This window comes from Parastagonospora nodorum (genome assembly GCF_000146915.1).
Source record: "Parastagonospora nodorum SN15 chromosome Unknown scaffold_9, whole genome shotgun sequence".
Taxonomy (NCBI): Eukaryota; Fungi; Ascomycota; class Dothideomycetes; order Pleosporales; family Phaeosphaeriaceae; genus Parastagonospora; species Parastagonospora nodorum.
This window is the reverse complement of record NW_001884557.1, coordinates 715,218-741,327: the sequence shown is the minus strand read 5'-3', so window position 1 is coordinate 741,327 and position 26,110 is coordinate 715,218. Positions and strand designations below refer to the sequence as shown.

General features: G+C 52.3%; 14 protein-coding genes across 14 annotated transcripts; 4 read left to right on the top strand and 10 right to left on the bottom strand.

Annotated features, from left to right (window-relative positions):
* Positions 1-1,252: 1,252 nt before the first annotated feature.
* SNOG_06397 (hypothetical protein) lies at positions 1,253-2,911 on the bottom strand (the record flags this gene model as incomplete). Its single annotated transcript, XM_001796717.1, has 1 exon — positions 1,253-2,911. The coding sequence occupies one exon, from the start codon at positions 2,909-2,911 to the stop codon at positions 1,253-1,255; it is 1,659 nt and encodes a 552-aa protein (XP_001796769.1).
* Positions 2,912-3,465: 554 nt separating this feature from the next.
* SNOG_06396 (hypothetical protein) lies at positions 3,466-4,737 on the bottom strand (the record flags this gene model as incomplete). Its single annotated transcript, XM_001796716.1, has 1 exon — positions 3,466-4,737. One exon carries the CDS (start codon positions 4,735-4,737, stop codon positions 3,466-3,468), a length of 1,272 nt encoding a protein of 423 aa, XP_001796768.1.
* A 1,326-nt stretch (positions 4,738-6,063) lies between these two features.
* Positions 6,064-6,249, bottom strand: SNOG_06395 (hypothetical protein; the record flags this gene model as incomplete). The annotated part of the gene is made up of 2 exons (XM_001796715.1): positions 6,064-6,096; positions 6,151-6,249. The coding sequence occupies 2 exons, from the start codon at positions 6,247-6,249 to the stop codon at positions 6,064-6,066; spliced, it is 132 nt and encodes a 43-aa protein (XP_001796767.1).
* A 620-nt stretch (positions 6,250-6,869) lies between these two features.
* Positions 6,870-7,731, top strand: SNOG_06394 (hypothetical protein; the record flags this gene model as incomplete). Its single annotated transcript, XM_001796714.1, has 2 exons — positions 6,870-7,231; positions 7,278-7,731. The coding sequence occupies 2 exons, from the start codon at positions 6,870-6,872 to the stop codon at positions 7,729-7,731; spliced, it is 816 nt and encodes a 271-aa protein (XP_001796766.1).
* A 1,409-nt stretch (positions 7,732-9,140) lies between these two features.
* Positions 9,141-10,301, top strand: SNOG_06393 (hypothetical protein; the record flags this gene model as incomplete). Its single annotated transcript, XM_001796713.1, has 1 exon — positions 9,141-10,301. One exon carries the CDS (start codon positions 9,141-9,143, stop codon positions 10,299-10,301), a length of 1,161 nt encoding a protein of 386 aa, XP_001796765.1.
* Positions 10,302-10,430: 129 nt separating this feature from the next.
* Positions 10,431-11,495, bottom strand: SNOG_06392 (hypothetical protein; the record flags this gene model as incomplete). The annotated part of the gene is made up of 1 exon (XM_001796712.1): positions 10,431-11,495. One exon carries the CDS (start codon positions 11,493-11,495, stop codon positions 10,431-10,433), a length of 1,065 nt encoding a protein of 354 aa, XP_001796764.1.
* Positions 11,496-11,771: 276 nt separating this feature from the next.
* SNOG_06391 (hypothetical protein) lies at positions 11,772-12,192 on the bottom strand (the record flags this gene model as incomplete). The annotated part of the gene is made up of 2 exons (XM_001796711.1): positions 11,772-11,925; positions 12,149-12,192. 2 exons carry the CDS (start codon positions 12,190-12,192, stop codon positions 11,772-11,774), a joined length of 198 nt encoding a protein of 65 aa, XP_001796763.1.
* Positions 12,193-13,234: 1,042 nt separating this feature from the next.
* SNOG_06390 (hypothetical protein) lies at positions 13,235-14,128 on the bottom strand (the record flags this gene model as incomplete). The annotated part of the gene is made up of 2 exons (XM_001796710.1): positions 13,235-13,862; positions 14,076-14,128. The coding sequence occupies 2 exons, from the start codon at positions 14,126-14,128 to the stop codon at positions 13,235-13,237; spliced, it is 681 nt and encodes a 226-aa protein (XP_001796762.1).
* Positions 14,129-15,852: 1,724 nt separating this feature from the next.
* Positions 15,853-17,616, top strand: SNOG_06389 (hypothetical protein; the record flags this gene model as incomplete). Its single annotated transcript, XM_001796709.1, has 4 exons — positions 15,853-16,061; positions 16,147-16,331; positions 16,382-16,600; positions 16,979-17,616. The coding sequence occupies 4 exons, from the start codon at positions 15,853-15,855 to the stop codon at positions 17,614-17,616; spliced, it is 1,251 nt and encodes a 416-aa protein (XP_001796761.1).
* Positions 17,617-18,710: 1,094 nt separating this feature from the next.
* SNOG_06388 (hypothetical protein) lies at positions 18,711-19,556 on the top strand (the record flags this gene model as incomplete). The annotated part of the gene is made up of 1 exon (XM_001796708.1): positions 18,711-19,556. The coding sequence occupies one exon, from the start codon at positions 18,711-18,713 to the stop codon at positions 19,554-19,556; it is 846 nt and encodes a 281-aa protein (XP_001796760.1).
* Positions 19,557-19,695: 139 nt separating this feature from the next.
* Positions 19,696-20,874, bottom strand: SNOG_06387 (hypothetical protein; the record flags this gene model as incomplete). The annotated part of the gene is made up of 1 exon (XM_001796707.1): positions 19,696-20,874. The coding sequence occupies one exon, from the start codon at positions 20,872-20,874 to the stop codon at positions 19,696-19,698; it is 1,179 nt and encodes a 392-aa protein (XP_001796759.1).
* A 647-nt stretch (positions 20,875-21,521) lies between these two features.
* SNOG_06386 (hypothetical protein) lies at positions 21,522-23,186 on the bottom strand. The gene is made up of 4 exons (XM_001796706.1): positions 23,035-23,186; positions 22,928-22,984; positions 21,695-22,870; positions 21,522-21,645 (listed from the first exon to the last, which is right to left on the bottom strand). Exons 1-4 carry the CDS (start codon positions 23,107-23,109, stop codon positions 21,619-21,621), a joined length of 1,335 nt encoding a protein of 444 aa, XP_001796758.1. The 5' UTR covers positions 23,110-23,186; the 3' UTR covers positions 21,522-21,618.
* Positions 23,187-23,484: 298 nt separating this feature from the next.
* On the bottom strand, positions 23,485-24,605 carry SNOG_06385 (hypothetical protein; the record flags this gene model as incomplete). Its single annotated transcript, XM_001796705.1, has 3 exons — positions 23,485-23,768; positions 23,812-24,244; positions 24,294-24,605. 3 exons carry the CDS (start codon positions 24,603-24,605, stop codon positions 23,485-23,487), a joined length of 1,029 nt encoding a protein of 342 aa, XP_001796757.1.
* A 552-nt stretch (positions 24,606-25,157) lies between these two features.
* Positions 25,158-25,586, bottom strand: SNOG_06384 (hypothetical protein; the record flags this gene model as incomplete). Its single annotated transcript, XM_001796704.1, has 1 exon — positions 25,158-25,586. One exon carries the CDS (start codon positions 25,584-25,586, stop codon positions 25,158-25,160), a length of 429 nt encoding a protein of 142 aa, XP_001796756.1.
* Between the last annotated feature and the right edge of the window lie 524 nt (positions 25,587-26,110).

Here is a 26,110-nt window from a genome sequence, read left to right as displayed (position 1 = left end):
AGCACGCCAGTGAGTGCTCGTGTGCGGTGCTTCTACCACACGCCGGGACCGCGGCAAACGAAAGAGGAAGGAGCTCGTAACAGGTACAGATAATCGCCCATTCATCGCAGGAGCACGACACGGAATCACCAGTGCAGCCATCGCCACCGCGGCTCAATTCCCCAATTCTTCCAGCGGGCCTCTCCTAAAGCGCGCCACCGCGCCGAGATTCGATGTTGCAGACAAGCCTCGACAAGTCGCTAACCAAGGAGAAGCAAGCAGAACGCAAGCGGAGGCCGGGGGCGATACAAGAAAGCTTGGCCCTGGGCTTGGCCGATGAGCGCAAACCCCCCTCATTTGACGCCACCAACGTTCTCTGTCGCTCCTGCCCTTCTGGGAACAGTCCAGGTTGCTGCACTGGGCAAAGTGCGACACTATGCTGATAACGCGACATGCTAATCCCGAGCGAACATGGTGGCATCCGAGTGCGAGCGTTCGAGGGCCAAGGCCGGAGTGCGTCTTGGCACAATATCCCGCCTGCTCATTGGTGGTGGTGGGCTTAGTGGAGGAACTGGCGCAATCCGTCGCGCTGGGGCGCACCGCCGTCGCAATGGTCGCAAGACGTTTGCTGCTGGCAAACACGGTCGGAACACGCGACTGCTGGCCTGGAGAGTCAATTGCCCTCTTGGTGCACGGCTAGCAGCGGTGCCTTGAGTTTCCTCACCCGACAACATGCTGATGCGGCGGCGCTCCTTGTCTTCCTTCTTATCTCGACTCTTCATCACCGAGGTGGGGCATCATCCCCGGGGTAATCAATGCGCGACCCAACACATGCCCCATGGCGACCCCACTCATGTCTTCTGGAACACCAAAACCGAAGCCTGCAAAGATATTTTCGTGTGGTGATGCCGACACGCGACAAGGCTAGCGCCTTGACACCGCAAGACGCCAGCTGGAGCTTGTCACATGTGGCACGCCTTGACACTTGCTTGTCCTGAAGAGGCAGTTCCCTGAATACACTTCCGCCCTGCTGCAATCACCAATATTCCTTCAACCCTCAGTTCCGTCTCTTTAACAATGGCCGAGGTCGAATTGGGCATGTCTTTGTTGGAACCCCTCCGTAAGCGCTGTTGCATCTCCCTGACGGCACAGCTAGCAGCCAGCAGCCAGAGGAAGACTGTTGGGTGATCATGCAACGTCGAGATAGAGGATTGCAACCGTGGCGCCTGGCTGCAGAGCAATAGCGCGCTTCGGATCGAGCTACCGGCCACTATCACCGCCCAAGCTTGAAGCCGCCCACGCAGCCTTTCTCGAACAGGCCCTCGGGATCGTACCGCTGACCTACCTCCCTCATGAATTCCACATTATCCGCTCCGTAGCCAGTGAAAGGATCCTGCCAGCGTGCACAGTAATTGATGTAGCGATACCGATGGCCGGTACCATGCTCTGCGGCAAAAGCGTCAATCTGCTCAATCGCCGCGCGAGTGATATCCTGCACCATCCCGTCATCTTTCGACAACGCCCAATTGACGGTGAAGCTCACGTTGATTAAGGGTTCGTCTGTGCATATGTCAAGACCCAGCACGTTGGGATCGCCCTTGCGGGCCCAGTCAGGAAGCAGCGGCTGCAGGACGAGGGTCCATGACATCTCCCTTATGTTGTGCTCTCGGATCTTTGCTACCGCATCCCGGTAAGCCTGGTGCGCGGCGTCAATGGTACCCCTGTCGTTCTTGATAGTTGTTGTTGCGAATTCCTGTCGCCGTCCAGGCGGGTTCAAGACGCTCATCTCGTCCGTGGCAGCTGTCAGACTCTTGACGCTACAGGTGCTCCAGAATCGCCACAGCTTGGAAAAGCTTGAACTTTGCCAACACGCTGGCCATTTCTTGCCAGGCTCAGGAGTCTTGGTGTGCGTTAAGGCGACTGCGATGGCTTGGATGCCAAGTTGCTGCAGGTAGGTGAAGCATGCAATCGGGCCCGCAGCATACTCATCATAAACCTTTCCGTCATCGTCGGCGATTACACGGTTGACGAACTCGTGGAAAGATGACAACACTCTTGGAGTCTCGAAAGGTGGGATGTACAAAAAGCCACTCCAGATATCTGCCGACCGAAATGCTTTGGCTGTGAAGCTCGTCACGATGCCGAAATTGTTTGCTCCGCCCTTGAGCGCGCGCCAGAGGTCCGCATTCGACGTCTCAGACGCTGTCACAACTGAACCGTTGGCAAGGACGACTTCGTACTCGACGATGTTGGAGCACACCATGCCAAAGCGCGGCGAGAAGAACGAAAGGCCTCCGCCCAACGTCAACCCACCAACACCGACTGCCGAGTTTCGTCCTCCAGCCACGGCGAGCCCTTGCTTTTCGAGTGCTTTGTATACATGCATCCACTTGCAACCAGCACCGATGACCACGCTCTTCTTGTCAACTGACAGCATGACTTGGTCGAAGAGGCTGAGGTCAATGAGCGCTCCGCCCTTGACGCTCGATGCTCCGGCGACTGGAGAGTGCCCGCCACTTCGAACGGCGAATACGCCATCTTTATTGGGGTTTGCGCTGTATGTTGCTCTCTTTTGCTCATCGTACTCTTTCTTCAGGATTTTCACAGCAAGGGACAGCTCCTGTGCATTGCACGGTCTCACCACACACGCCGGCGCAACTTCGCACGCTTTCTGGTCCCAGTACGCATTTATCGACTCTTTAAATGACGCGGCATTTTCTGGCGAAATAACACTTTCCGGCAGTGCCTCTATCAGCCTCTTCCGCATGCGACGCGCCTCCTCTGTGAAGCTCGCCTCAAGGTCCCGCTGGCTGGGTTTTTTGGATTCCGCATCTCGCTGTTTTTGCGATGAGCGAGCGCGAAGACGGTATAGTAGAACAAGAGAGGTAAAGATAAGGACGCCGACTGACGTTGGGACTAAGTTGAGAGCCATCGTGCGTGCGTTGTGTGACGTTTCAGATGAGTGGCGCAGCCACGCAGTGGGCGCCTAGGTAAGCAAGGCAGTAACGACACGGGGCCCAGACTCAAGAGCAAAGAAAAAGGAATGCCTCCGCCAAAGCTAGATATGTGATTTTTAGAATGGATGTAGGAAGAAGTGCTAGTGATCGCGATGTTGTACGCTACTTCGAGGTCGCGGCGTTCAGGAAGGTTGGAGAAGTCGGAGAAGTGGCAGCGGCGCAGCGAGCTTTATATCCTCTGGCAGGAGCACCCTTCGCCGCGCCATGCAGATCTCGGAACAAACCGAGACGCCCCGTGTCTACAATTGGGCAGTCGAAATGACATGGAAGTTACAGAATAATTTTGTTCGACGGTTCGTACGCCCCGCGGTGAGGTTGCGAAGTAACACAGATCAGATGACATAATCACATTTATATCCGGCAGGCGCTGGACGAATACATGAACAGTAACACCACAACCATCAACTACGTTTAAGAAACTGTAGAACTACTGGGTATCTAACTCCTGGATCGAACATCTCACTCAAAGTCACACCGTCCGCTTCTTCACCAACAATACCATAAACGGACTCGGCAACCTCACCTTCCCAAACGTCAAACAGGGCCTCGCCCCCTCATCCCTCAGCTTAAACTCATACTCCTTCAAAATATGACCCAGTATCATCTTCATCACAACACTCACATAAAACCGCGCGGGGCACGCGTGGCGAATGGATCCCCAGAACGGGTACTCGTATGATGGGTGCGTCCAGCGACTGTCGCTCGCGTTTCCGGTGTTCGACACGAAGCGAAATCCATCGAATGCCGCGCCGCCGGTCCAAATGGCTTCGTCGCGCATCAGTGCGATTTGCGGGATCGCAAGCCAATTCCCTCGGGGCACGTATGCGCCCGAGGACGTCGTGTAGTCGTGCATGACAGCGCGTGGCGCACTGAGTATCGGGCCTGGGCTGAGGCGCGACGTCTCCTTGATGAAGCTGTCAAGATACGGCATTTCCTCGTTTTTCGCAGTGAACGCCGCGTCATCAAAGGATTCTGCTTCCGCGCGCAGTTGAGCGGTGTACTCGGGATGTATGCACAAGCGGTATATAACGAACTGCGCGATCATGGGGACTTGGAATGCGGAGGCAAAGAGCAGGCCGAGGGTGATGCGCGCGATGGCGGCGATGTCGTGGAGTTTGGTTACTTCGGCGACCCAGTGCGTTATGTGCATTTTGTTGGTTGCGGTGCCGTGCACGGATTTGCTAGTGAGGCGGAGGATAAGGTTGTAGACGACGCGGCGTGTGATGCCGAAGCCCATTGCGATGGGGCTGATTAGGGGCATGGTGAATTGCGGCATCAGGTTCACGATCGGGAAAGCTTTCGCGCAGCTCCAGAAGAAAGACATGATGTCGTCGTAGACTTTAATCTCGCCTGCTTGGTCTTCGCCTAAAAAGGCGAGGAGATTGACGCGCGTGAACACTCGTAGTAGACTGGGCATCATCAGGATCTCGCTCCAGCCGTCTTCGTTCTTCTTGCTATCCTCGACTTCCTTGGTGAATGCATCTTCGATGGATTTGCGGAATGCAGCGCTCATGACTGGGATGTTGGAGCGCAACTTGTTCTTCAACACGCCAATCATTACACGAAATCCTTCGGACTTAGGGCCCTTGTGCTCTGGCTTGACTTGCAAATGTCCGAGAATTGGTCCAGTGAATGCGAGCTCGTGTAATGCTTGCTCCATGGAGAGAACTGTTTCGGGTTCTGATTCGAGTGTCTTCAACTGAGCATGATCGCTGACGTACACGATCCAGCGATCTGTCATTGGAATTGCGAAAGGTTGGCCATTGGACTATTCATGTCAGCGTTGAAATCTACGCATTTTCCAAGTCCATACCGAATCATAGGCTCGCTGCAGAAGCGTTTCCGAGTCGAAAATCATCTGAAGTGCGGTGAAGTAGCGGCCAAGAACAGTCGGGTGTGCAGCGATGATGACACCAGTCTATATTTTGTCAATTCTCCAATACGATGTCGACAATTTTACACGAGATCGTACCGGCGCCTTCCACCAAAAGGTGTGTAAGATGTACGTTATCTGCCATAACAATAATGCGTATACAAGGTACGCCCAATGCCATGTCCAACTTGAGAAGAGGTTGGAATGGCTGAGACTCTGGACTGGTGGCAGCAAGAAAGGTGCTACTGCAACAAATTTATCGGCCGGAGCCTGTAAATGCAGGGGCGGTGCGTGCATCGCACATAAAGTTGTCGACGCCATGTACGCCATGATAGGCGAGCTGTAGTTGGTGTCCGCCATAGTGTAGATGCTGAACGTACGCAGGCTTCCTTCAACATGTAGGGATGAGCTCTATGCGCAATTGATACAGCTACTGAGCATTATATGTTCAATGTTGTGTATCCAAGGGTGGGGCGGCATAGTTCACTATCAAGGAAGGTATTCAGGCCATCATCGTGATCGACGCACCAGCGCATAGCAAGGCAGTCTTGCCGCCTCTGGGGATCTGAGTCGTATCCTGAAGCCGTGTTGCTTGTGACTTGTGAAGACGAAACCTTCTTTGGCATGTACCTCGATAGACTGTGCCTCGAATTATGTCCGATCTGTACAACGATGTCGTTCTAACAGGCCAACAAACTGATGTAGTTGCAGAAGTCTCGGAAACCGAGAGATACCAAAGGTGCCAGCCTATGGGGCAGCAAACTACCCTGGAAGTGGCTTTTTAGTAGTGTGTCCCGATTCCAGTTTTGAGGTTGTAACAAGCAATATCTGGAGCTACCAACCAATCGAGAGCGAAAGATCAGGCACGACGCATTTTCCATGACGGCAAGCGCCCTGTCGGGACGGGAGCGTCCAGGTCGTTGGTTAAACAGCTATGATCAAGTCCTCGGTGTCCGAGATTCGAAGATCGTGGGGGAAGACAGGCCGTTGCCTCTGATACGTGGACAGATTCTCAGACTGATGTAGCGTGCTGCTGAGTAAATTGTTGCCAGTGGCAGTTCGGATGGCGTAGGATCCAGAGTAGCGTCGGAAAGTAATAAGCCAATGATGAGGTGCGCTAAGGAGGCCTAAGTGTTGTGGTGTTCTCGTCAACCCCTCAAACCGTTGTTCATCCCGTTGGTCGCCTTAAGAAAATCATGAGATGTAACCGAATTGGCGGAGATCATTCTTTGGCGTTTGAGCATAGTGGTGTTCACCAGTGGAAGGATCCGTGTTGCTCACCGAAGAAGCGGGAACGGTGTTGAACATCATTTCTAGCACCGGAATAGGTTTTCTTGAAACAGGTACTCCGTAGTTTTGGTTACCGTAGCAGCGGGCCATTTTACCTGTCATTCGGCGGTTCTATGGTCTTTGGAGGTGTGCATCAGTTGACTATGCAGTAGGCCATATAGTTAGCATTGACCCAGCATCTCAGACCTATCATCTTCTATCTTTGACTTGCTCAAACACAAGATGGGCCTTACGATTCCAAACGTTTCTGCTCTCAAGGCGATTCCGCCTGAGATGCTTGCACAGATTCCGGCCGAGGTCCCTCCTCCAGGTGTTGTCCCTAACTTCACAAACCCGGTGACAAACGTAGATCTCATCCTGGGCTTGTCGTACTTTTTCTTCGCCGTAGCATTAATATGTTTCTTGCTTCGGATGTGGACTAGGATCTTCATCGTTAAACGCTGGCAATGGGATGATGGTGAGTCTTGTTGTGTCTGAGACCACTTCGTCGAACTGACCACTTTCCAGTTACGATCTCGGTAGGCTTTGCATGCGCCATGGTGCATTTGGCCGTTGTGACTCGGGGAGCTTTGTATGGCGGATGTGGGAAACACCAATATGAGATCCACTTGAATCGACTGATCAGCAGTTCCGCTCTACAAGTATGGTGTTGACAACCATGCATCTCTTCCTAGGCTAATGATCAGAAGCAAAGCTATGTGACCGTAATCATGGCAACTCCTGCACTTGGGCTCATCAAGATGTCATTGTTAATTCAGTACTACCTGCTCTTCAACATGCGCCGATACATTCGCATCTGCGTCTGGGTCGGTGCCGTCGTCTTTGGCCTCTTCTACATCTCAGTCACCATCACTGCCTTTGTGCTTAATAGCCCATGGGACGGTGATTCGCTACTCGAGACTGTTGTTTCGTGGCACTACCTGAAATTTGCCGATTTTGCGATACCGACAGGCGTCATTGGCATGGTATTCGATTGGTATCTGTTCTTCCTTCCATTGCCGGCCGTTTGGGCTCTTCACTTGAGCACATCGAGGAAAATCGGAATCTCGCTCGTCTTTGCGACTGGTCTCATGTGCGTTAGTCATCCCTAAGCTGAACACAATCACTGACTTTGATAGGGCCGCTGTCGCCTCTGTCGTTACACTCTACTATCGAGTCAAGATCCAGAGCGATTTATCAGACGTCACTTGGAAGGTGGGCTATGTGCTCCTCTGGTCGCAAGTCGAGATGTTTGCTGGCGTAACGGCCTCAAGTATGCCGGCTGTCCGGCAATTCTTCAGCCGACAAGAGCGTCTCATGTCGTGGGGCTCATCGCTCAAGCGCACTATCATCGGCGGTTCCTCCCGCAACTCATCTAGCGCCGGCCAACTTCCAGGTCATGTTGCGACACTACAGCCATATGCAAGCTCGGGAACGAAGAAGAGCGGCGTGGAGACGGAAAAGGAGCGAGATGATCATGTTGAAGCCGGCCGTCACGACTCCCACTTTAGGATGAGCCGGGACAGCGCATCCAGCTTAGTGAAAGATGACGCCACAATGTCGTTGAAATCAGTCAGCGTTGGTAGCTGGTAAACACTGGCAACATGTGCCGCCCGTATCAGTATTGTCAGGCCGGCGTCGCGCTATTGATTCCGTGCGATATACCCACAAACTGTTTGATAGCATAAATTTGACGAATTATGAAGCAACAAATGAAGGTTGTGTCTCCGTGTGTGCAGTGTGAAGGATTGTGATGTTGGTTCCAACAATGCGGCGAACAGCGATCCCGGTTGCCAAGGATGAGTTAAGGTGCTGACAGGATCTGGCGCCTTCCGCTTCCCGGTTGGGTGCCGTGAATACTCCACCCATCTTATCACCAACCCCCATGGCGTTGAAACCTAATCTCGCAGGCACTCTGTTTGCGTCGTGCGCATGATGCCACGCAAGCCGCAGCTGTGTTAGCAACTCAACATTCGTTGCTTTGCTGCGTCCGTTATCGCATCATCTTTCGTGTGGACCCTCACGAGTCACGCTACGATGTTCTCGATCACCTGGTAAGCACGGAATCCGAACGACGACTCCACTCTTCATCCTGGGTCATATAAGGCTATAGTGCAGAAGAAAAACCCCCGGCCCACACGTTAATTCTGCAATGTCATTGGCCACATGCATTGAAAATGTTCCGCAGCTGGCTTTGAACAGGTACAACTGCGCGTAGGAACACTTACGCACGTAATTCAGCAGGTCTGGGCCACTGGAGTTCGGGACTGTGTACCTGCTTTGCACAGCCTAATACTACCCATACAATATCGAGAGGCGCAACACTCCCTTGTAAGGTTCGCCTCCCTTCTGCTCAAAAGCTTTCGCAACACATCAGGGCGGTCAGCACAGCCACGTCGCATGCGACGAGTCAAGTTGTGACGAGCCAACACTTGCGATATGATCAAGTTTGTTTTCAGACCAGGTGCATGGGACGCGCATCATTTCCTCAGGAAGCCCCGGAGAATGACGTTTTTTTGTCCGATGCGGCTTTACGTCGGTCAAAATCCATCAGATAAAACGCCTGCTTAAATCGAAACACCAATCAATCGAACGCATCACCCGTACGGACGTTTGCCCCGTCGTAAATGTCAAATCTGTCGCGAGGCGGGCAAGGCCAGATCAGGTGGTGCCCAGTGAAATTAATACAAACCAAACCATTTCTCCGCAAGCGACGTGCCTGGTACGCTTGGCGATCGCAAGGGAAATGACTATGGCTGTCTTTGCAAGCGGATTAAGCAATTCAGGGCTGTTCGAAGGGGAAGGTGCTCCACGTGAAGCGAAACAAAACTTTTCCGGGGCTTCTCTTCCTCACAAAAGACCGACAGGGCAGGTGGACTATCTGGGTTGGTATCTGCTACAGAGATACTTCTTATACCAGGCGATCTCCCAGAATACACTTGGTCCCAAGCCCGGTACTTCACTTCCTACACCAAATCGATCGGACCTTTCACTCTTTCAACATGCGTCTCTCCGCCCTCACCTTTGCTTCAGTGGCTCTTGCAGCTCGCCCGTTCCTCAATGAACCAGACACCGGTATCGACGAGCAGCTTGGCGGGTTTGCTGCGAACAAGACTCTTCCTCCTCTGGCTCGTCTCGCTGGTCTACCGGACTTTGACTGGGCTGCTCGCAATTACATGAGCAGGGTCAACTACACCTACTACCGTAACGGCGCTGCGGGCGAGTGGTCATACCGTAACAACCTCGAAGTGTACTCGCGCTTTCATCTGCGGCCTCGTGTCTTGGTAGATATCACCAAGATTGAGGAGTCACTGCCAACTACCATCCTGGGATACAACTTCTCCGCACCATTCTTCATCTCGCCATGTGCGCGAGCTGGATATGCCCACCCTGACGGTGAACTCGGACTTGTCAAGGGTGCTGCCGAAGGTGACATTCTATACATGGCTTCACTCTACTCCGACAAGAAGAGGGATGATATCTACGCCGCGCGTGCCGGCAACGGTTCTCAGGTCCTCTTCCAGCAAGTCTACCTCGATGACCCAAGCATTAATGCCACCGCGAAGCTCTTCAAGGACATCGAAGCCAATGGCGCAAAGGCGATCATCTTGACTGTTGACTCTGCTGGTGATGGTGTCCGCCATCGCGCTGCTCGCGATGGAAAGGGTAGCGCCAACAGTGGCTACTCCTACTTCACTTGGGACTTCTTCAAGGAGCTTCAGAGCTTGACCACACTGCCCGTTGTTCCCAAGGGTATCCAAACTGTCGAGGATGCGAAGCTCGCAATCGATAACGGTGCCAAGGCCATATTCATCTCCAACCACGGTGGTCGTCAGCTTGACTCAGCTCCCTCTGCGCTCGAGATCGCACTCGAGATCTACAACGAAGATCCTGAGATCTTCAAGAAGGTCGAGGTCTACGCTGACGGTGGCGTCCGATACGGTGTCGATGCGCTCAAGTTGCTCGCACTTGGTGTTCGCGCTGTTGGTCTCGGTCGACCTTTCATGTACGCTAACGTCTACGGCGCCGAAGGTGTCGCCAGGGCCGTTAAGATGATGAAGTACGAGCTTACAAACGATGCGGCCAACCTTGGTGTTGGAAACCTGAAGACTATCGGTCCCCAGTTCGTCAACTGGAAGAGCGTGAACATGTGGTTCCCCTAGATGTGGCCGTACTGAGCACGACGATCTTTTCACTTCTTGTACATACTACAATTCTTGCATGGTCGGTGTCGGTGTCGGTGTTTGAAGTTTTGTCCAGCATATATACCAATTTCATTGCGTCTTCAACTTTCAATTATTCTTAACTTCCACTTCAATTTCATGCATGTGGTTCCGATGGCCAGTAAGTGGTTGTTGATGACCGGAAATAGAAGTCGCCCTTGCGATGATGCTCTGTCTGCCAGAAAATAAATTGATCAGCATTTCAAATCGTTGCCACTCGTACTCAAATCTCTTCTCCACGACCGCTTCATACCAGGTCGTGCCATCGTCAGCACTCAGTTCAACCGCTTTAACGCCATCATCACTCCACGCCCATCCGCAGACCAAGACTTGAGGGCCATCCAGCTCTTCCCCAGGCCTCGGCCGAACAATCATCGAGTTGACTTCAACCTTCCAAACCGGCCTCACGTCCCCAGCCATATCTACCTCATTGTAGAACCTCGTTGTATACGGCCCCTGTGCCCTTTCCCCCTGCACGCTCAACCTACACAGCCACTTTGTCGAATTCGTGCCAAACCACCCCGGCACTACAAGCCTCGCCGGTCCGCCACGCTCTATACTCAAAGGTTCGCCGTTCATCTCATACGCGACTAGAACTTCTGGAGATAGCGCTTTCGATAACGGAAGGTCTTTTTGATACCGATCTGCGTTTATGCCAGCGAAGGAGCCGCGATCGAGACCGTCTGACCATACAAATAATTCTTCTTTGAGTGTGGACGGAGATACACCAGCTAAATCTAGCACATGGGACAGTCTAACGCCCGTCCATTTGACATTTCCTATGCGCCACAATGCCTCTGTGGGTGGTTTCAATGGACTACCGTAGCATTCGTGGAATGCGGTAATGGTTGTTTGCGGCATGCGTTTGAGCTCATCGAGAGTGATGGAGAAGGGTCGAGAGACAAGGCCATCGACGACAATCTTGTAAAGATCTGGATCTATGATAGCGGCACCCATGTGGATCGTTTGGAAGAGTTGGGTGTCGGGCGTTATGTAGGTAGAGAGCTCGTGCGGAGGCGGCGGATGGCGGATTGTGAAGCCGCTGGGATCTAGTCGGATGAATGCATGTCTTTCTTTATCCGATTCCAGCGCTGACTGGACAATTGTCTGAGAAGGTTGTTCTTCAGAGGCCATCTTTGTGTTGTGCTGTTCTGCTGATGTGTGATTAGCATGTTTCAAAGATTGCAGAGACCGACAATGTTCACGTGATGCATTTACACCGCATCTACACTGCGCATCATTCGATTGCAACACTGTCAAAAGTTTCCGGCTCTGGAGGACGATCTGAAGGGTCCTGTCGCAGAATCGATGCTGGTGCAGGTGCCGCTTGCCGAAGGGCGGGGATCGTGCGCGCCAGTTCCATTCTCCTGACTTGTATCACTTCATTTTCGCACTCTGCAACACTCACACCTATGCCTTTTTGAATGCGCATCTCAGTTCAAAGCCAGCAAGATCGGGCTCGGAAACTCTGTTTCTACGAGTCACGTTGTCCATGACTTTGAACCGACGGCACTGTGCCGCTTTGCCGCAATCCCACACTACGGCTCGAAGATCGCAGTCGCATCTGCACACCCGAGTATCGATCTGGTTTTGATTCATGTGAAATGTACGACTCATTTCACAGATTGTGATGAAGCGAAACCTACTCTATCCGCCATGCTGTTCGTGCTCCACAACCTTGAAGTTATCTCATGCATTATTTTTCACGTGCTTCTCCACTCCCGTCACCAGCGCTCTGACCTCCGGCCACATACTTCCGCTACCGTGCCCGCAAGCCCGCAACTTACAGAAAGCATTGATTCTCTGCATGGATCCACACCTCTTCTGCCATCACGACGCTTGGCATAGATGCATCAATATCGTTGGTTGTGTCTTTGAATTGTGTTTCGCCGAGCAATGAGTCAAGCATACGTGTACTTTGTTCAAGCCCGACGATTGAGGTTATTTCCGATCACTCGCGATCGATGCAGAGGTATGAAGAGTAGGAGAATTTGGTATAAGGTCCGAGCCGTGTCTATGATTATTGGACGGGGGAGACAGCTCCGGTGCGCGTGTTTGAGGAGTCCGGGAAGACATCCTCGCTAGCCAACGGTCTCACCTCTCAGGGTTGTTCCTGGAAGACGCGGAACATCTACGTCGAGACTATTCTGCTTAGTATTGCAGTACCAGGAATCGCACCGCTCCAATGCCTCAGCACCCGCTTCAATCCGCCTTCGGTTGACAGTCCGAAAAGCGACTCGGTTTGTCCTCCGAATCCAATCTGGCTCGCTTCCTGTCAATGCGACTCTTGCTAAGAAGAATTTGCGGTAAATTGTGCGGCTCAAGACGGGACTGCGAGTGGTTGGGGCTCCTTCGCGCCACACAAGCTTTGTGGTGGCTTGAATCCTGCGGAGAACTTCAGTGGGGGTGGAGACACATGTGGTTCAGGAGGGGGCGAATCCTAAGCGAGCAGGGAGGGAGGTAAGCAACCCGCCTCGTCATCGTTTTCTTGGCTCTTGGTAGCTTCGTCGGTGCTATTCGAAATGTGCTCACACACACCCTAGCATCGACAAGAATGAAGGAGGGGTAAGAAACCTGTGGCCAGGCTTGATGATCATCATGGACGGGCAGCGTTCTAGACGCCCGGGCAGATTGGACACATTCAGGACTGGCACTAGTATAGGCTGACAAGACTTCCAATGATCTTCATATTGCTTTTTGTTTCTCGACATCGACGGGGTGATGACACGAAAAGATGCATTTGTATTGTACGCAAATGTGGGCTCCTTCAATTGCCAACAGAAGATCGCGGTTGCCCTAGACATACAACGACTACCTATGCGATCGATACTAGACTTCCTTTTCTTGTAACACGGGCTCCTCGATCAGAGACCTCAGTCGCCTCGGAGGAAGTACTGAGGTGGGGTAGAGCTCTTCTGGTCCTCAGAAGTCTTCACATCCACTTCCCTCGTGACTTTGATACGTCCAGTCTCATCTTCCTTGCCCTGGATTGGCAATTGCAACGAAGTTCCACCTTGCCGAAACAGTTCTTCCTCAGACTCCGTGCTGGTAATGCCTCGCTCAATCATCGTTATGCTTCCACGTGAGCCCTTGCTCCTTCCTCCTGTTCCCCATCGAGTGCCAGAGTTGTTTCCTCCTTTTCGCTCCAAGGAGGACAGTCTGTACGCCTTCTGCCTGGAGTTACCTTCTCCAGATCCTGATGTGCTGCCACCAGTGTACCGCATCCACAACGCTTTCAACGATGGCAAGTTGACAGCAATTACAGCGAATTGGATTTCAAGGGCAGCGACGATCACCATCTTGCCGAGTACCCAGGATGTGTCTGGCGAGGAGTTCAGTTCGAAGAGAGGAATCAAGCGGAAACATGCGATAATGACCGAACTACTGCCGAAAGCGATGACACTCAGCACGGCGATTTTGCGGCGTGCTGACATTTGTAGGTTCCAGACCGTGGAGATGGGAAGAAGGAGAATGTAGAAGTCTTCGAGGATATTCTGAGCTCTTGTTAGACTTATCAAGGTGCGGCAGTGAACCGAGCCACTTACGAGGATAGAGGGAACTATCAACAAAACAAGCTTGCTGATGCATACAGCATCGGGATGTGTTCCTGGATGAAGAATCTCATCGAATGGAACGCACTGAAAGCATGCCAGGCATCTATGTTCCCGTTAGCTCTCTAGCGACTGACTTGTGCTCATACATGTCGCGACTTACACGTTGATCAGCCATATGCCGGCATTGAGTGCCACGCCAATGTGGACAAACATGCGGAATGTTTTTTTCGGTGACAGTCGCAAGTAGAACACCAAGAAGGCTGTTTTTATGGCCCAGTGCACTGTATAATACACCACTTCTTCAATGAAAAGCCACTACAAGTCATGTTAACTCATGCCGACTAGGGCGTCCTACGTCTCACTCACCTTGAGAATTTCGAGTACTTGAACACCGCTGAGTTGATCCATGTGTCTAGCGCTAGAGTCAGCTCGGGTCTAACAAGTCCGGATTCAAGCATCGTTCACTCACTGTCCGCATCCCCAGTAGAGGAACATATGCAGCACCACTTGCTGACCAAGAACAAGGACCTAAAGTTTGTTTAGTTGGGTTATTACCTGGGGTAAGATACTGTATCACCATACCAGGATCCCAATAGCGATGTAATCATCCCATCCCACAGTCTTGAGAACGAATTGGCGGCTGTAGAATCGGAGGATCGTAGAAGTGATACCAAAGAAGAACGAGACATAGGCTACGGCGTAAGCCAGCGGCTGTAGAGTTGACAAACCCATCAGTGCAAAGTCAGAACTGATCTGTAGCAGACGCAGTAGGACATGCACAAAGACCGCAAGGAACTGCCGCCGTAGACATGCAGCCGCAAGTCTACAAGTACTTGTCTCAAGCACATGCCTCAGGTACCGACAACATGGGTTCGATTCCTTTTTCACCAAAGCAAATCAGGAACACTGCATGTTGATCTGCATTGGCCAGTGTCACTCGCATGGGGTCACTGCCAACCCCCTTTCGGTGGCATCAAGAAGCCGTTGAGCCATGATCAGCATGTAGCACGCATCATTATCCAAGTAACCCCAAGGATTCGTTCGGAAGATTGGCGAAATATTGGTCCTTTGAGTGTTCCGAGCCCAACGAACACCTCCGCGGGCTAGTATTCGCGATAGACCCACTACATACCGTAAGAGCTAATACACTTTTACTAGATCATACACTGCCGATCCCTGAAAGTTACATAAAGCACTGTGATGGCGGCCGAGAACGTTACGCGGCTGGCATCGATCTGCGCGAGCAGAAGCAATTCTACGCGAGAAGAACGTGGGCCTGAAACGACCATTCACGGCAAGCCTAATTCACGGCAAACATGTCTGGGCGACATGGATGGCATTCCGTTCCCGCCGGTGGGGCCAACGGTAGGGGCGTAAGCTCGCGTGTGGCGACACAGCCAACCATTTTAACCGGAGTGAAAGAACGACAGCGGCTGGACCGGTGCGCTGGGAAAAGCAAACCCACGCTTTACCCCAGCTGTAACGCCCTCCACCCAACCGCATACCCAGTCCTTTTGGTGTGTGATGGATGTCCAGGATGCGACTGTAGCGCATGCAAGCACCCAAAACGAAGGTGCCATAACATTGGACGGCTGCCGAGCCGTCTCCGCGGTAAAGCCACGCTTTACGGTTAGCGATACATGCAGTACGTCTGCCAGGATAAGGCGTCCCATATAGAACGGCTGTTATTCATTCGATTCCTGCTTGGGTTCAAATTGCTCCCTGTACTTCAAGCAAGCACGCCAGAGTGCATTCTCATTCCTCATGGATTCTCTTCTCGGTGCTGTTCACGGCGTGGCTCAAGGCCATGCTGTCCCTACTGCTGGGTCAGCCGTGCTGCTTGGGGTGCTGTTTCATCTTGCGATTCGTCCGATCGAATTCGATGTTACTATATGTTCCATTTCATGGCTGCGTATGTTGCAACGTTTCTGGTCTCCATGTACACACTCGGTTTCACATCAGCCTTCCTGCTTGCTGCTGGCTTCAACATCGGGGTTCTCTCCAGTATTGCTATCTACAGATTGGTATTCCACCGTTGCAGGAAGTTTCCGGGACCTTTCCCCGCGAAGCTCTCGAAGTTTTACGCGGCTTCACTTTCGGCAAAGGACGTTCAGTTCTACAAAGAGCTGGCGAATCTGCATGGACAGTATGGTGATTTCGTTCGGACGGGTGAGCAACTTGCAGTCAATTATTCAACAGGATGTCAATACTCATGAAAATTAAGGGCCCAGAGAGATCAGTATCAACCGCAAAGAAGCTGTCCCGCTGCTTTACGGACCCAACTCACAATGTCTAAAATCGACCTGGTATGGACAAACTGGCAATGACCCGCAGAAGTGTTCAATCCACATGACTCGTGACTTCAACGGCCATCGCCTGCGTCGCAGAGCATGGGATAAAGGCTTTTCCATCAAAGGTATGGAGAGCAAAGGATTCCAGCAATATTATTAGATTAACGCCATCCAGCTCTGAGCTCGTATGAACCTCGCATCAAGTCAAAGGCAGATCTATTCAAATCTCAGCTTGCAAAGGCTGCAGGAAAGCCCATGGACGTATCAACTTGGTCAATGTTCTTCAGCTTCGACGTCATGGGCGAAGTTGGTTTTGGCAAAGACTTCAATAACCTCAACACTGGTGTTGAACACTCTGCTATCAAGGGCGTGCACTCTCACATGACTATGCTTGGTATAATGAGCACCGTACCTTGGTTGCTAAATATTCTCGGCTCCATTCCCGGAGCAGCTGCGGGATACACAGAATTTTTCTCATTCTGCGCCGGTCAAATCCGCGAAAAGCACAAAGTATGTCACCAAGTCCAAATGCACCCCAAGTAACATACCCGACTAACTATTACATAGACATGGGACGGCGAGAAAATGCCCCAAGACATCGTATCATGGCTCCTCAAAGCCGTCAAAGAGCGCGACGTATCCGCCTCTCCCAGCGCCGCCGCTCTTGAAGACGACGCCCGCGTCGTCATCATCGCAGGAAGGTACATCACATAGCTCCTAACATCCCCTTTCAACAACGCCTAATTTTAACACAACCACAGCGAAACAACAGCAACAACACTCGCCTCTGCCCTCTTCTACCTCGCCAAAAACCCCTCCACGCAAAAGAAACTTCAAGCCCATCTCGACCGCGCCATGCCTGGTGGCTACTCAGACTGGTCCTATGAAAAAGTCAAATCGGTATCCTACGTCGATGACTTCATCAACGAGACGCTGCGGCTCAAGCCCGCGCTGCTAACCGGTGGCGCGAGAGAAACGCCCGCAAAGGGTATCCAAGTCGGCGATGTGTATATTCCGGGAAACACTAATGTCATGGTCCCAATTTGGCTCATTCAGAGGGATGAGCGGTATTGGCCTGAGGCGGATAAGTTTGTGCCGGAGAGGTTTGGCGAGAGGAGGGAGGAGATGGGGACGGATAAGGCGCCTTATCTTCCGTTCTCGCTGGGTAAGATACCACGTATTGGGGGTTTGCGTGCATTTGCTGACATTGAAATAGGTGCATATGCTTGTCCGGGAAAGAACCTCGCTCAGTTGAGCTTGCGCACTTCGCTTTCGATGATTGCGCAGAACTTTGATGTTGCGTTTGCGCCGGGTGAGGATGGGGTTACGTTTGATAATGAGATGTTGGATACGTTTACTGTGACGCTGCCGCCTCTGCAGTTGCAGTTCACTCCGCGAAATGCTGCATAGAAGTTGTCAGGCTCACGTGTCGTATCATTTTGTGTAGCTTAGGACTGCAAAGCATATAATTCATAAGACCTCGCTCTCATTCAGTTGCAATTACCTGCTACCATTTACTCGTGATGTCATATCAGCTGAAACTCTATTCTAGGCGGCTGGGTTCTGCGTCTCAGGTTCTAGTGCATTTTGAGTTGCGCGAGCAAAGGCTAAAGAACTCTCATTACATGATGCTACGAATGAACCAGGAGGAACTCAGTGGACAAGATGTTTATACGCCACGTACACCATGCTATCAAAGCGTAGCAAGATGCTGTATGATGATTGAAAACATCTTCTTTATGGATTGTACGCCGCCAAGGCGGCAGATCAAACACTAGGAAGAGGTGCAAAAAGTGCATGATTAGAGCGACAAACGTGGAATTCGAACGTCAGAGCAAAACCATGACAGCCCATTAGCACTCGTAAGATTGTAGAAGCATCTACAACATGATCGCCTTCCATGTGTACCTGTGATATTCGGCTGTATTTCGTGACCTGTTTGGTGTACATGAAACGTCTCCTGAGGAGAAAACAAAGTCAGTATAATTGGACGTCAGGATCATGAATCTTGTACCTTGCGCTGAAATTTAATCTAATCCAGAATCGTTAGATACATAATAGCGTTATTCAGAAATGACTGTCATGGTGTGGACTACATGATGTCCTTTGCAATCACCCCTGGAGCATATGAGATCAATCGTCTTTAGATCTAGATAAACAACATGAATCGATATATTTCGCAACTTTCATGACCGTGGAGCTTCCTCCAAAATTCATTATCCTCCAGCGTCTCAGCCACGGTTGGCGTAATTGCCAGAACACATTCCTGGAGGCACACATTTCCTTCGACTTTCACGTCGCCATTACCTGGCATCGCGTTCCATAATCCCTGCCGCGGTAAAGCTCCATCCGGTGAAACCAAAGTGAAAGATACCAAGTCCCGTGACGACGCTAGGTTACACTCAACGGGCAACTGCATACTCCCGCCTCCCCATAACATAACATCCACACCGCTCCTTCCCTCTCCCCCTCACCCCACAAACACGCTCAACCACGAAACAACAATGAGTAAAACAATCCAACTCCATTGTCCCTCGACGAAGCGGACCGTCGCCAACTTCGTCATCACCCCCTTCCAATCAAACGACCAGATCCTCCAAGGCATCCGTCTCGCCCTGCAAATCCAGTATGCGGCGTTGTACACCGCCGATGCCAGGTCTCTCACCAAGCTCGACGCGCTCCAGAACGACCAGCGCGTTCTAGTGGGTGCATCCCGCGAGGAGGTCATGTTGCCGGACTCACCTGCTGAATTCGCGTTCTACGATGGGCAAGAGGGGCCCGACGCGGAAGAGTGGGAGTGGGCGAGTGAGCGCGAGAAATGCGCGCATGTCGTACGGCTGAATGAGGAGGAACCGCGCATGAGGAATAAGCTCAGAATCACACGTGCTTGGGAGGCGATTGAGGAAGAGATGAAGATGGTGGGACGGCAGCGTGTTGATGCGAAGGAGTGCGAGGGATTAATTGAACAGCGCTGGGGAACGAACATCGATCACTTCCTCCCGGATGCCATGAAGCCGGCAAAAGTCAAGCCGTCGGCGTCGAAGTTCTGGGATGAGGGTGTCGTTGCGGGGCTGGCGGTGTTGAGTAGCTTCACGCAGGGGCAGGCGCGGCTTGCGGCGGAGTTTCTGGAGGAGGCGGTGCAGCTGCGGATTGGGGACGGAATTGACACGAGCCCGGTTTTGCAGTTTCAGGACGTCGTCAATGCGGTTCACATCATCTTTGAGCGCGCGGGGGTCATCAAGGAGAAGCTAACGAAGCCGAAGAGTGCCAAGGCGAGGGAGAAGGAGAGGAAGAAGGCGCTCAAGGAGAAGACGAAGAAGGAGAAGAGTGGAGCTATGGCGGAGAAGTAGTGGAATCAGGAATGCTCAGTCGGTATTCGAGATACGGGACGTGGAATGATTAATAAATTGAGAGACTTCGGCTCTCGCAAAGCCAGCAAACTAATGAAGAATGAACATTGGATCCAAGGATCATACTTCAACCCAACTATCACCAATCCGTCCTCTTACTGTAGTAAAAATTGCTAAACACCTTTGTGAGCAAGTGTTCTCCATACGTGCTCCCCTTATGCATCTCCTCCCGCCCACTCTCCCTTACACACTTCTCCAACGGCCTAACCGTCGTATGGAAATTCGGCTCGTAGAAGAACGGCAAACTGATCCTATACTCGCCCTCCTTTCCCCGATGAATCACACGATGCATAGTACTCTTCCAGAGCCCATTCGTCCAGCGCTCAATCATGTCACCGATATTGACGACAAAAGCGCCCGGTACGGGATCTGCAGGCAGCCACGTCCCGTCTTTGAGCTGTACTTGCAAAGCGCCCGGGGTAGAATCGGCGTGCAATAGAGTCACGCAGCCATAGTCCGTATGTGCGCCGCAGGAGAATTGCGCATCGTCGGTTCCTGGAGTCTGCGGGCTTGGAAGCGGCGGGTATCCAATCATGCGCATAACCCAAAACGAGTCCTCGCACTTCCTCACAAAGACCTCTTCATCTTCTGGATTATCAGAACCAGGAGGACCAAGATCGAGCGCGACCCCCATGGCATGTACGAGCGCTTCACCAACTTTCTTGACGCGCTCGATGTAGTCCAGATAAATCGGCTTCAAGTCCTTGGGCAGCTCGGGCCAGAGATTGGGGCCCTGGAGTGTCTTGAGACTACCCGGCCCACCGTTTCCAGTCTCCCGTTTGTCGGCGGGCCATTCGGCGTACCAGTCGATCGCTTCTTGCATGTCTCGCAGACCGCTGGTGATGTTCTCCCCAAGGCCCTGGTAGCCTCTCGCGCCATCGCCGCCTTCGGGACCGCCTGCGTCAAAGCGCTTGACTTTGTTCTTCTCCTCGAGCGGCAGTGCGAAGAAATCTCGTCCTAACGCAATCACTTCGTCAAGCTTGGAAAGAGGGATGCCATGGCCGGTGAGGTAGAAGAAGCCGTAGTTGATGCACGCAGCGTTGATGGCTTTGGCAGTGGTCTGGCGTGCTTCTTGCGATGAGTTGGAATCCAGAAACGCAGAGAGGTCGATTATTGGTAGTCCTTCGCTCTGTGCGGTGGCGATGGGCGCTTCATATCGTCTGCCTGTCTCGGGTGTGGGGTTGAGGAAAGGACTGGAGTTGCCGCCATCCGCAAGCCTCGCTCGGTATGCATTCAGCGTAGCTTCTACTTCGGACATTTCTGATTTTTTTGATTTGGCTACTGGCTCTATCCGGGGGTATGGCTCCCGCTACGAATTTTGACCAATGGATCTCTCGTCTAACCGGAAGAGAGGACGGGCGTTATATACGCTACAATTGCCAACTTCGCTGTAAGAGAGCAAGTAGATGTGTATACGTGTCTGGTGTCAGCTATATATATATATATATATATATGTGAGATTCGTGCGGAGTAATGAGGACCCTTTCCAACGAAACAATGCGATCCGCGGGGCTTTACCTCTTTTGGTCTAGTTCTGAATGCTCTCAGTCTACAATTCAAAGCCCCTTTGTAAGAATTGGCCTGAAGAAGGATGGTCTTCGCGTCAGTGAGATCAAGTAATATGAGAGAAGGTCCATTCTACGGGGTTCTCGCTGATATTCTCGGAGCGGACAAATGAAAGCGGGTCTTAAAAGGGTAGATTCAAAGAAATTCTGCAAACTTGAGACCACATGATCGCACTTGACACAAAGGACCACATGTAAGAATATTGACAGATCTCATCTCAGACGCTCTCAACACCACAGCTAGTGGGTCTAGGCTGTCGCCGAATTTGGCTTACTCGTTCATGCTCATGAACTTTTAATATTCACGATTGCACTTCACACTGTTAAATGGGAATTGTGGTTGTTCAAGAACATAAGTTCGCTCATTATTCATGCTAAAGATGGTCTATACACGACCAACTCTATCCATAGCCTTTTGTGTATGTAGGATGTAAAATCTACATGATGACCTCGTTGGAAACATCCTGTGATTAGATTAGTAACATTAGCTTGTGTGAGTTGAACTAGACTCACCCTCTTCAACTCCTTGTAAGGCAAGCAGACGCAGTTTTGCACACGGACCTCATCCGCGACGGCGCAATCCCGACCAAGAATGGTGATGCTCTGAACCTTGACGCCGTTCTTGATGATGCTGGTCGAGTGGCTGGTGACGGGCGTTGGGGTTCCTTCGACACGGGCCCATGCGCCGACCTTGCTGTGCCAGCCAATGATGGTGTACATGACGCACGCGTCGTGCTTGATCTCCGAGTCTTCCAGAACAATGGACTCCTTGACACGGACACCCGCGCCAATGTGGACGCGAGGGCCGATGGACACGTTGGGTCCAAGCTTGGCCGTGGGGTCGACCTGTGCAGAGGGATGGATGTAGACGGGTGGGATGATGTTCGCTGAAGGAGCAGCGAGCTCCTCAGAGCCAGACTGGAAAGCCTTCAGCAGATACAGCGCATTGGCGGGCACAGCTGAGCCAGCAGTCTTGATCTGGCGCCAGAAGTCCTTGGTCTCGAGGACGAAGAACTGCCTGCTGTCGGCAACATCCGACAGCACATCCTGCTCCAAGCGAATGACAGCATTCTCCTTGTTCTCGTCGTCGTCGTCGTTCTGGTAGAATGAAGACTCGAGGTTCTCCGAGGAGGGGTACGAGAGGAGGCGCGGGCGCTCGGTGCGTCGCTTGATGGCGCTGCGAATGGCGGGGAAGATGCACTCGGTCGCAAAGAGGTAGATTCCGCAGTTGATAAGGTTGGAGATGTGCGACTCGGGCTTCTCGACGTAGTGGAGTACGCGCTTGGTGTGTGCGTCAGAGACGATGCAACCAAAGTTGGAGGCTGCCTCGTTGGCAACTCTCGTGCCCAACATCACTGCCTCGGCGTCCTTGTCCTCGAACAACTTAAGCATCTCCGCCAGCGGGAATGAAGAGCAGACATCTGCGTTGAGCACGAAGAGCTTGTCGGGCTTGCCCTTCAAGATGACGTCGCGGAAATGGTAGAGGCCACCTGCGGTGCCCAGTGCCTGGTATTCTCGTAGGTACTTGACGCTCAAGTGGGGGAAGTTGTTGGAGACGGAGTTGATGAAGGGCTGGAAGACGGACTCCTCGTAGTAGCCGACGATGAAGACTTCCTTGACCTCGGGGACGCCGGTAATGGCGCGGAAGCAGTGCTCGATTATGGGGTGGCCTGCAACGGGGAAGAGCGGCTGCGAAAGCGTTTAGTGGGGTGTGGGTGGGCCGAGTAAATTGAATCGGGGACTCACCTTAGGCAGGTCCATAGACAAAGGCCTGAACCTGGTGCCTCGGGAGGGCCCGCCGACCTGCTGTTGTGAGTCGTTGCCATACTGTGCACGCCTGCAAAACTACACACCAAAATAACCGCTTTGGTCGAGCCGCCAGATCGGGACGCGGGGCGCATGGCGAGCGAGGGTGGCTGCAGACTCATGATTGTAATTTCTGTCAGGTGTGAGGGTTTAGGAGACTTGGAGCGCTCTCAACAAGTATAGAGGTGAGAACTAGAGCGTGGAAGGAGCAATTGGGGATCTGTCCTTCGAAGGGGTCAACTGGTGGACCCTTGAATCCAGGCCATGTGGGCGGTGAGAAGTCTTGGCGCAGGCGCGCGCATCGTCATGTGCATCTGAAAGCGCCGACTTCATCCCTTTGGTCATACTCGAACATGCCACCTTTACCACCACCACCCCTTTTTCTGCATCGCGAGGAGTCGTGCAGTGTGGTATTACATTCATTTTGTATCGTGATACGTAGCCTAGGCGACTACAAGAGACACTCGATGCTGCGACATCGAAGACGGTAGCACCTTCTAGTCAGACTCGGTGTCCTCTACGTAGGTGCGACGAGCAGGGCGGGAAGTCTGAGTACCTCCCAGCTTGTCTGCAAGGTCGTCGACATCGTCTCCATCCTTCTTTGTCCAGAGTCCCTTTGGATCCGCAGCCTCTGCTGCATCTTCATCAAGCTCGTCCATGTCCTCCTCGCCCGCCCTGCTCCTGTTGGCCGCCTTCTTACGAGCCTTTCTAGCCTTCTGACGCTCCTTCTCCTTGATCTTGTCCTTCTCTGTCTTGGTCATCTGTCTAAAGTTAGCAAAAGCTACGTGTTTAGTTTGAAGAACTAGCCTTTGCATTAATCAAACCCGCACGCTGGTAGATATAGTCGATGACTTGAAGAACGTCTTGCACGACCGGAACACGAAATGTGCCCTGAGCCTCCACAAAGTTCTTGAGGACCTCTTTGAGGATGTGTCCCTGGCCTGGAGTTGCCTTGGCCAGTATTGCAATCGATGCCACCATCTCCAAGTCCCACTGATAGGCCGCCAAAGAACCCTTCGGCTTCAATTCTTCAGGTAGCCACATAGTGAAGTACAGGCCCCAGTTCCTGAAGATCTTGTCGTAGGAAGACTTCAGCGCATACTTGTCGTTGGTATGCATGCCAAGAGTCTTCTTCAATGCGTCGAGCTCAATGGTGATAGCGGCGTAAGGCTCGGTGATGCGGAGGGTGTTCTTGGTCTCTGGCCTATTCGCACCAAGGGAGACAATATGGCTCTTCCTTTCGGTTTCGCTGGTCTCCTTAATATCATTAGTGCCAGAACCCGGTTTTGATAATTAGTATACGTACAGCCCATGGCTTTCCCTGCATACTCGGATGTACGAAACCTGTCTCCTCACCGCGATACAGCTTGAAGTCGACCGGCGAATAGGGCTGCGGGTGTTCAAGGGCCGATGTGGTCACAAGAAGGATTGCGCCTTCAAGCACCTTGCTCAGGTTCGTCGGCTGTCGCTTCGCATCTTGAGAATAGACCGCAACGAAAGGAACACCAAAGCGCGCGCGGACATTCTGGAGTATGCGATCATGGGACTCAAAGGCATGGATCTGGAAGTCGATCAAGGCCTTCTCGGGGACATAGAAGAGCTGGATGGTGACCGGCATGGTGGTTGAATCTTAGGCGGAGTTGAGCTCGCGATTAAGTAGAATGGCGGACAAGAGCAGCAAGAACGGAGCTCAAAAGCTACGGCGCACCGGCCTGTTTGCTCTGACATGTGCGCGTCTGCAAACGCGCCTCTGTCGGCCGCACATTCACCTCTTGGCGCGGCCCAGCTGGCACTGCCGCTTCTAATATCTGGAAACAACACTTATCATAGCAGTGTATATATCAGTTAAATCGTAACTCTTCCATGAACACCTAGTAAGGCGCACATGGGAGGCACTCATGTCGTAGTTGGTTCTACAAGCGAGTTAATTTACGAGTGCAAATGATTCGGAGTTCATATTTTTTGCTCGTGAGTTCGAATCGCAGTACGATCACACTCTTTTTGCACCTTCAACACCTGTGACAGTGGCCTTCTACACCACAGTCTTACAGCATGGTACTAAGCATCATACATCACCGTGCACTGCTTCAGTGAATGTTTATATCTCATGATTGCATCACAATAAGTAACTTCAGTACCCAAGTTCCCCTTGTATCCGATCGCGCTCCCTCTAAGCCTTCAGTATCTCAATCTCCAACCCCGCCCCAAACTCTGCCTCCAGCAGCTCCTCGCCCCCCTCCTTCGTCGGCCTAGCAACATACCCTCCAACACCAACCTCCCAGCCCTCCTCCTCTGCAAAGAACCAGTTGACCTCTCTCAAAGGCCTCCTCTCCTCCGTCCCGTTCGCAGCCTTTTCAATTGCATACACCCAAAGACTCTTACCCAAATCGTCGCGCTCGCGCCTCGCCTCCATGGTAGCCGTGGGCCTCTCGCCCTCCCCCGACGACGGCGTCAAAGACCAGTCTGCCCAGATGTCGCACCCGACAGTTGCGATGTACGGCTTGCCCTTGTAGAATTCAATGCCGGTTTTGATCCATTTGGTTTGGTTGTCTGGGACGCCGGGCTTGGTGAGGTGCAGGAGAAGGACCGGCCTGGTCATATTGGCGGAGCTGGGAAGCGGGTGGGAGAGTGAATGTGAGGCGAGCGCGTTGGAAGACACTGATTGGGTATGTAGGGAGTTTTTCGGGGAAGGTGGGGGCGCTGAAGGCGTTATGCGAAGGGGGCTTGCGCCAGATGTCAGTGCCACGTGGGTGACGAAAGGTTGAAGGCTGGGATCTGGGTTGTTGTGGTGTTTGTCATTGTTGCTGTTGCAGTTGCTATGGTTGATAGGAAGAGGCTGAGGGAGGTGCTGAGGTGCATGATGTATGTACTTTGAGAGGAATGATGGATTTATTTATGTATCCAAGCTAGTTCGCACGTGTGATCCGGCAGTGCTACCTGTGCATGCAGCTTAAGTTTAGTTCAGAGGTCATTACCTGAATTTCTTATATCTTCGCGAACTCGGACCGACATGCCATGCCTCACGTTCTGGCATGCAGTACTGTCGTCACAAAGTGGAAAAGCGGGGTGCAGGCCTTGGCGATAAAATGCGAGATTTGGCTGGAACCGAAGATTGCCGAGTGG

What these genes read in the sequence shown, in the direction of transcription:
- SNOG_06386 (XM_001796706.1), bottom strand. Translation starts at nt 23,109, where the DNA reads ATGAGTCTGCAGCCACCCTCGCTCGCCATGCGCCCCGCGTCCCGATCT. An exon ending in CGACCAAAGCGGTTATTTTG is followed by an intron (nt 22,985 to 23,034) that starts GTGTGTAGTTTT and finishes TCACAACAGCAG; the next exon opens with GTCGGCGGGCCCTCCCGAGG. An exon ending in TGTCTATGGACCTGCCTAAG is followed by an intron (nt 22,871 to 22,927) that starts GTGAGTCCCCGA and finishes ACGCTTTCGCAG; the next exon opens with CCGCTCTTCCCCGTTGCAGG.